The sequence below is a fragment of the Silene latifolia genome, chromosome 2 (assembly GCF_048544455.1).
Source record: "Silene latifolia isolate original U9 population chromosome 2, ASM4854445v1, whole genome shotgun sequence".
Lineage (NCBI taxonomy): Eukaryota > Viridiplantae > Streptophyta > Magnoliopsida > Caryophyllales > Caryophyllaceae > Silene > Silene latifolia.
The window spans coordinates 174,057,869-174,067,305 of record NC_133527.1 but is presented as its reverse complement, the minus strand read 5'-3'; the positions used below and the strand labels follow the sequence as shown (position 1 = coordinate 174,067,305).

The 9,437-nt window shown below is 36.6% G+C and overlaps 1 protein-coding gene across 1 annotated transcript; it reads right to left on the bottom strand.

Annotated features, from left to right (window-relative positions):
* Positions 1-418: 418 nt before the first annotated feature.
* Positions 419-1,312, bottom strand: LOC141643407 (histone H2A-like). The gene is made up of 2 exons (XM_074452560.1): positions 1,003-1,312; positions 419-853 (listed from the first exon to the last, which is right to left on the bottom strand). Exons 1-2 carry the CDS (start codon positions 1,213-1,215, stop codon positions 605-607), a joined length of 462 nt encoding a protein of 153 aa, XP_074308661.1. The 5' UTR covers positions 1,216-1,312; the 3' UTR covers positions 419-604.
* Positions 1,313-9,437: the final 8,125 nt, after the last annotated feature.

Here is a 9,437-nt window from a genome sequence, read left to right as displayed (position 1 = left end):
AGGACTTCCGTTTATCTCTCTTTCTGAATGTACTGCAAGTAATACTTCCATTTACCATACAATCGAGTATTCATTACGGGAGACCAGTTCCATTCTTAGTCATTGATCCATTAACATTCCGCTTACAGAGTTCAGACTCCAAAATTTCAGTACAGTGCAAACTCCGAAAAAGCGGTTAGTTAAAACTCACCAGCAATTCCAAGCGAATCCGCTAGCGATTAGTTAAAACTCGCTCCTATAGACTAACTCAAGATTTCATAACAAGACTTGGAATAAATAACTGATAAACCCGTCACTGAACAACATACGCCAAAATCACATCTAGTGATCAACATCAATAGAAAAGCGGTCAATAAACAAAAGCAAATGACCAGAATTGATCAGCAAAATACAAGAAAACATTCAACTGGAAGAGGCCTGAACTGAAGCTTATATATCATAAAAGTTCCATTCATAATACTTCAGAGAATACAAAATACGAGAATCAATCAGAAATCAACTCTAAAATAAGATACGACACCATACCAGTTACCGCTACCAATACTAAACTATTCCGAAACCCTAATTAGATTGATTACATACACAAATCACTTAAAATCAGTCCTTAAGCAGCAGCTTTCTTTGGCGATTTAGTCACCTTGGATGGAGACTTAGGTTCCTTAGGAGACTTCTCAGCAGCTTTCTTAGGCAACAGAATTGGGTTAATGTTCGGCAAAACTCCTCCATGAGCAATTGTCACTCCAGCTAACAGCTTTCCGAGCTCTTCATCGTTCCTTATTGCCAGCAACACGTGCCTTGGGATTATCCTGTTCTTCTTGTTGTCACGTGCCGCATTTCCCGCCAATTCCAAAACCTAAAGAAATTAATAAATGATTGAGATGAAATATCAAAATTAAAGTTCAATTGTGTATATACATTGTGAGCGGAATTTAATTTAATCAAAGGTAAACAAAAGATTGAGACGGAAAAAAATCAAAATTAAAGTTTGAATTGTATATATACCTCAGCAGCAAGGTACTCGAGAACAGCAGCCAAGTAAACCGGAGCACCAGAACCGACACGCTGAGCATACCGGCCTTTCTTCAAGTACCTTCCAATACGACCGACCGGGAACTGAAGACCGGCTTTGATGGACCGGGTAACTGACTTCTTCTTCGGTCCACCGGCTTTCCTTCCTCCGGCACCCTTCTTCGCCTTTCCGCCAGCAGTGTCCATTTTACGATATCGGGTTTGGTTAGGATATTTCAGAGAAGTAGTGAGAGATTGAGAGGGTTTGTGTAGAGAGAATGGAGAGAGCTGTGGGAGATGTTGAGGATGAGGAAATGTATTTATAGTGAGTGGGGAAGGACACGGATTGATGAGGTGGATTTTGGTGTGGATGAAATCGATGGTTGAGATTGAGAGTTTAGGTGTGGCGACTTGGCGATCCGTGTGTGTTCCACCCTTGATTCTATTTATCATTCTATCCACCATAATATTGTCAATTACTCCGTAGTTTATGTAATGTGTTGTACAAGTTCGTGTCGAAGATTTTGGCTAATCGACTTAAAAAATTTATGGGGAATATTATTTCAGAAAATTAAGAGTAAATTAACAATTACTCCCTTATAGAAATCACTTTTCTAAAAAAACTCCCTTATGAAAACTTTTTAATTTTTTACTCCCATAAAACTTACTCTGATCAAATATTGCACCCAAATGGACTTTCAGGTGAAATGTATGATTTTATGAACGTTTTGCCCTTGTTTTTGTGATTAACCCAACATTTCCAATTTGTCTCTTCAGTTTCAATTTTTACAACTCTCAGTCATTTCCCTCACTTTCCTCGACAAAAAAATTCAAATTTTTACTCTAAAATCCTCCTTCAAATTGGCGCGTTGGTGATTCCTTCCCTAATTTGTGACGGTTCCAGATTCATATATGTAAGTTTCCTCCCCCGAATTCATGTCTTTAGTTTTAATTTATGAACTTAATTGCTTGTGTTTTCATTTAGGGCTTTAATTGATGTCATTTTTATTCAAATTTCTGGGTTTAAGTTCGAATGAATTTATTTGTTCGTAGTCATATTTATTGTGTTGTTCAGTTTATAGGTTAAATTGATGTCATTTTTATTCAAATTTCTGGGTTTGTAACCCAACTTTATGTGTATTTATGTATATTTTCTGGGTTTGAAATCCTAATTTATGGGATTGAGCTCTTAATTTCTGGGTTTGGAACCCTAATTTCTGGGTTTTAAATCCTAATTTCTGATTTTTAAACCTTAATTTCTTGATTTTAGTTCCGAATTTCTGAGTTTGAAACCCTAATTTCTGGGTTTAAACCCCTAATTTCTGGGTTTAAAACCCAAATTTCTGGGTTTCAATTCTTAATTTATGTCTTAAACACTAGTTTATTTGTTTCAAATCCCCTAATTACTTTGTCTTCAACACTATATTATTGGTTCACATCCCTAATTGCTTGCCTTGCATCGGAATGCATACCTCATTGTGTTTTGGCGTGAGTTGAAGGGACGGAGAAGGCCCGTTAATTGCCTCTCATCGGATATTATTAGTTTAGCTAGTCTTTTATATTAAGGGTCTCAATTTAGTTTAAATGAGCTTACTCGAGGACGAGTAAAGGCTAAGTGTGGGGAGGTTTGATAAATAGTATTTTAGTCACTTTTTACCCCGCATTTATATCTTATTACGACTCGATTTTGCGTGCTTAATTTGCTAACTAGCTCATTTATTTAACTAATTTATAATAATTAGTCATTTTATTTATATTTAATAATTAGTCGGATTTTATATAATAATTAGTATTAATATTATGTTATTGTAATAATGTGTAGGTAAAAGGGCAAAATGAAACGGAAATTGAAGAGCAATGCAGGACTAGACGATTTGAGGGAGTTAAGTAAAGAAGAAGGACCTCAAATATGATAAAAAGGAGAAATAAGGACCTAAACTATTTTTAGGAAGCTTTAAGGACCTCAGCTACCTTATTCCGTTAACTCTACTACTTGAGCCGTTTACATCTACGTTCTGCATCAACACAATATACAAAATGAAAATTAAATTCGCTAACTACACTCTCTCTCTTATTTAGCCCCCTACCTCAAGCCCTCATTTAACGGCTGCCATATGTTAATGTTGTTGAAATTTATTTTGTCAATGTTAATGATGTTGCGTTTAGATTATCAATTTATCATTAAGCCCAATTACGTATATACTCCCTTCAGTTCTGTCGTCCCGGTCATTTGTTTTACCTTTATTTTTGGTGTAAAGATCGAGAAAAGAGAAAAGAGTCAATTATAAGATGACAAGTTGAAGATTCAATTGCCCATCATATGCATTTCTAAAATAGAAAGACAAACAAATGACTAAGACACCCAAAAATGAAAAAAAAAATTTAAAAAAAAATGACCGAGACGGAGGGAGTAAGACGGTGATAAATTTATTATTGTAAAAACGGATGTCTAATAACACTAGTTTTTACGCATTACAAAAAAACGATTCAATAAGATTAATGGCAAAGTCGGGATTTAAAGTTATCGGGAGTGGAAAATTTTAGCGGGGCAAATTTCGAAATGATATACGACTAAAGACTTTGAAATTTTTGTACGCCAACGGAGGCGAGTATAAAACGAACCCAAAATCTGAAAATTACCTGAATGATACATTTATATACTCTCAGCGCTAACCGAGCTTGAAATCACAAGGTCCATAGCTAACACATTTGAAATCAACTGAAGTGAGCCAAAATGAACCAAAATTAAATCATATGGAGTATTTAATATCATTTACATTAAGTCATTAAATTATAAAAATAAATTGTCAAATATTGTTTCATGAATAACTTATTACACGAAAATATCTTTTTAATTAAATTTATACTTTTTCCATCTAGACCTGCCAAACGAGTTGGTTGGAGCAAGTTACGAATTCGGTAACTTCGGTATATTTCTTATTTGGCACATACTTGTTTATCAAAAATTCTCATTTGTAACGGCCGATACCGTCACAAGTTTGTGACGGGTCAAATAAAACCAACATGGGAGGATATTGCTTATTTATATCACAAATAATTCTTCTTTAAGACTAAATTATCCGTCTTATGATTAAAACGTGTCAAGTATTACCCACTTTAATGGAAAAACAAGAATTGGTGAAAAACTATCATCAACCTACCTAATGACTTAATAGGAGAGAGAGATGAGCGCATGGAGGCCAGTAATTACTTTCACAAATTCTCATTTGTGACGGCGATATCCGTCACAAGCTTGTGACGGATACCGTTTTCTCTCACAAATGACCCATAAGAGGTGAGTGGAAAAGCACATGGGGGGTGCCCCACCTTGTCCCCTCTCCCCTTTTTGTGAGAGGTCACAAGCTTGTGACGGAAATAGCCCGTCACAAGCAAGACTAGCTGAATTACTTTTTGTTAAACTTCTAAAAGTGAGTATTTAGACATTAGACAACAGTGAATAGACGGAAGTAGAAATGTTAACGGCATAAATCAGTTGGGGTCCTTAAAGCCTCGTAATTATAGTTGAGGTCCTAATTGCAATGTTTTACCATATTTCAGGTCCTTCCATTATGCTTTACTCCGATTTGAGGTGAAATAAATTCAAAGGGGATAAAGAAAACAATGGAAATGTAAATAATAGAGGAGTAAGGTCAACCATTGACCTTATCAAATCAAAGACCCATTATTTTACAACTTTTGTGCTCAATGACACGGTTGCTGCACACCACTATTCATCATCTTCATGACCATTCACAATCACCATTTCTTTTGTCCAAACCCAGTACACCAACTTCATCATTTCAATACATACAAAACCCAGCAAAACCGGTCACCATCTGCTCCTCCATTCACGCCACCTTCATCATTCATCATCAACCCGACATCACCATACTCCAAACCCGTCTTCACCTTTTCGCATCATTCACCATTGTTCCTGTTGTCCCCTGCATCACCATACAACACGCCATTACCATGTTTGTTTGCCGTAAACCCGACATCGACATTTTAATCCCAAATCACCATCAACCACCGTAGCCATCGTATTCAAAGTTGAATTCGAACTCGGGATCGAAACCGAGCTTTCATGAAGCTTTGTGCTCCATGCCGGTGCCCCGGCAGTCGACACCCTCAACCGGCAGAACACACCTATTTTTCCTCCTTTTTGTGAAGGCCTCGCTACCGGTATAGGGACCGGCAGCCGTCTAGCCGGCACAACACACCAATTCAACTACCTCGCATCACTTTTGTGCTCCATGCCGGTGCCCCGGCTGCCGACAGGCCGGCATAACGCACACCCATCCTTTTTCTGCTCTTTCTTCAATGGCCTCGCTGCCGGCATCAAGCCCGGCCGCCGGTGGACCGGCAGAGCACCTCTGCTGCGTTTTAATCGTGTTTCCCCTTCCCCTTTTTCCTTTTTCTTTGTTTTTCAATTGTTTGGTTTGTGTAAAACTTTGTGTCGATGTTTTTTTTTGAGGGAATTAGAGAATTATTAGGATTATTATTATTATTATTATTATAATTATTATTAGTAATTAGTAGTATTATTAATTAATAAACTAGTATAAAGGACCACACATTAGAATTAGAAAGAGAGGACTCCTTCAATTACTTTACCTTAAATTGATTTGATTTTCTCATTCTCTCTCAATATTGTAGAACCCTAAATATTTCCCTTTCAATATTTCTTCAATAAAATTTGTAATCATTCCTTAATTAGTTTAATTAATCTCTTGTTTATCCAAGTTCTTCATTCCATCAATTCAAGTTAAAGTATTATTGGTATAATTCTTTACTCTTATTTCTCTCTTTAATTTCAATAGTTTACATTTGCCTTCTTTTAAGTTTTGTTTAATTGTTTATGTTTGAATTCTCCTCTTTTGTTGTCTAATTGATGTTATTCTCTCTCTTGTTCATCTTTTCTTTGTTTTTCATTATTGTTGCTCTCAAAGATTGAATCTTTGAGTTGCTATTGTTAAAGTTTGCGTCTTTTTGCATTAATCTCTTTCCATCTTAGATTAATTTGCCTTTCCTCATAATTTTGTTGATTAATTGCATGATTAGTAGTAGAATTTATTCTGCCACCATGTTCATGATTAAAGAATCCTTCTTTATTGTCTCCTTTGTCTTAAGAAACATGATTAGTGAGTAGTCTTCTACTAGGACTCGGTTTGACCCGACATGAGTAATTTCACTAATTGAATCTCATGAAGGCTAATTATTTGGGGAAATTGGTGAGGGTAGTTTAGAGGAATTACATGGTTTAAGGATCGATTTTGGGTAATGTTGATTTGTGACCCTTGTCCACCAACGAGAGTTGGTTAGGTTGGGAATCGGGTACTCGGAATTTGGTCTTATCGCTAACCTTAGTTGAGACCGAAAGGGAGAACTAAGGGAGGGTGCCTCTAGACTAGCGTTTGAAATCGACCCTCGAGAGAGGGAGTGGGATGACCCGGAATACGATGGGGGCTTAATGACCTTGACCAAGTTCTTGACCTCCTCGGAATTGTGCATGATTTTGGGGTTGTTGGGTGTTGAGTTAAGGATTCCGACCTTCGAACCCGAGAGGGGGGTTGGTGGGTAGTGCTAGTGTCCTACTTCGAACCCGAGAGGGGGGTCTTAGGCGAATTAGAGCCATCTCCTCCTTGCTTGTCTACCCGAGTGATTAGCCTAGGGAATTAGTATGTGGAATTACGAATTGTTGTGGGAGAACCGAGTTCTAGGCCTTTTATTCATTTGATTTACAACTTTATTCCTCTCTTACTCATTTATCATCTTTAGTTAATTTGCATTTTATTTCATTTATGTTAGTTGTTTAGTTTAACAACCTCATCCAAATATTTCCGACTTAGCTAAGCATAAGAATATAGACAATTAGTAATCACCCATGCTCCCTGTGGATTCGACCTCGACTACCCTTTACTAGTTGAGAATTTGTTTGATCGGGTACGACGACCTCTACCCGCATATCAGTGGTGGCTCAGGGCATTACAAAAGAACCTGCAAAAATCCTCCTGCACCTCCAAAGACAGTTGCAGCTCCTGGTGGAAGGCCCATTGCTAGAAGTGAGTGGGCAAATAATGCAAGGGAGAAGTGGCAGGCTAGAGATGCAAGAAAGGAAGCCTGGAGAACAGCACACCATACTGCCAACTCCCCAAGTACATCTGAAAGAAATGTAGATCTATATACATACTAACATACTCATATATGTCAAAATTAATTTGTCATAAAATTAAATACGGATTTTATGCATGCAAACAAATATAACAAAAGAGGAGAAATCATATCCTTACATTGATGTTTTCGGTTTAATGGGCACAAGAGAGATCACCTTTCTCTCTTGTTCTTGAGCTTTCCCTTATGGAAGAACAAAGATCCAAGTATAGGATCTCTCCCTAAGCTTTATACCCAAGGCTTTCTCTTAATCTAATTAATATTATTTGAGCTAGTATAATATTAATCTAGGTAGAAAATTGAACCAAAATATTTATAAAACACTTATATATTTCGGTTTTTATGAGAGAAGATGAGGAGGCTTTTTCTTCTCACTAGAACTTATATTTGGATGATGAGTTGAATGAATTAATCACTAACACATTTTAGTGTAATATTAGGTAAAATTGGATGAAAAACCAATGATGGTTTTCTTATCAAAAACCGGGTGGAGGGGGGCTTATTGGGTAGCCAATGCATGCAAGTGTTGTTCTTTACAATACACTATAGGCTTGCATGGCTAAATAATAGGTAATCATTGTGTTGCCATTATCTTAATCAAACACAATATTAACCCTTTACATCCCCTAATTTCGGCACATTTGGATAACAAGTTATCCATTTTATTTTTGTCAATTGTCAATATGTCACATGTCATATGTGACATAAATTTGTTATGTATATTTTAACATATTAAAAATCAACGTATTAATAAAAATACGTCACATACAAAAACGACTTAGTAATTTCATAATTACTTGTGCCAAAATATTTTACCATTTATAAATCACAACAGATTGTATTTATAACAATTCATTCAAATTTAATTGTTACATTAAACAATTTTATTTCATCCGAGTAATTATACAATTTGATTACTCAGACCGTATCTCATTTAATCACATTTCAATTTGATACGTAAATTATACTTCCAAAATCGTCCGTCAATTTTCAAGTAATTTAATTAACTCGTAACATTATATGATTAATTAAATAATCAATTAAGAGTATTGCCCTTTAGGTATGACCTAGGGGGTCAACTGATCACCACCGTCACACGACGAATGTCAAACTCTAGTCGACAATCATTACCGATATATGTTGACCGGTTGACAGTAACAATATTACTTCCCAATTGCATTCATTTTAATGAGACTTAAACATGTGATCATTATGATCAACAGTCGTGATCGCATTATTGTCGGAGGACACATATTCCAACAATCTCCCACTTGTCCTCGACAAGTGTGCGTCACCAATTCTCTTGTCCTATTACTATCTCCCACTCAATGCAAGGTGTCTTTCGTGTCGTACTTGCAAGTGATCATATCGAGAGTGGTTTCCTCGATCTGGAGAATAACTGATTGACCGGATTTATCCACTCTGGATACCTTCCGAGCGTGGCCACGCATTTCCAGTTTATTACTCCTCGAGTGGCCTTGAGATATTGTTTTAACCCTGACAAGGGGATGGACAATTCCTATCGCACTCATTCCCTTCGACTAGCCACAGCCATCATAACCCAAAATATGCCCATTTGACCCCATTTACGAAGGTCGTAGTAACACAAATCAAAGTTAATCTGAAACTGAGCCATCTTGGTGAATAGTCTTTAGTCAAAAGAATCGACTCATTTGAATACTATAGCAGCTCTCGCCACGACCAGGCTATATAAATTTGTCAGAACTCTATAAGCGGTCATTAGGCCCGACAAAAGTTCCTAACAGTCTGCCTATGTGATCGACTAGTCATCTCACATGACTCTATGGCACTTGAACTTGTCATCAATCGCATCACACTCTAGTCACTTCGAGACGTCACCTCATACAAGTGACTATGGGCGAATACCATGCTAATCCGCGTTCACTTTAACGGGGTTCAATTGTCTCTACAACCCGTTTGGATGTAACAAGGTATGATAAAAGAGTTTTAAAGTAAAACTCAAACGACAAATGCGATTATCACATATGAATAGTCAATGCTTGATTACTACTTCATATTCTATAATCTAATTTGATCTTTTATGTAGTTATTCATCTCAATTTAATTGAAATGACATGACGCATCATGTTAATCCTATGAGAAGGCTTTGGTTAGTAGGTTTTATCAACTTCTTGTACCTTACTCAACCTTACTACATACTCGTTTTCCTTTGTAATGTATACATTTGCATTACAAAACTTTCTGAGTACGTGTCGAGATCCAATCAAGACATAGGC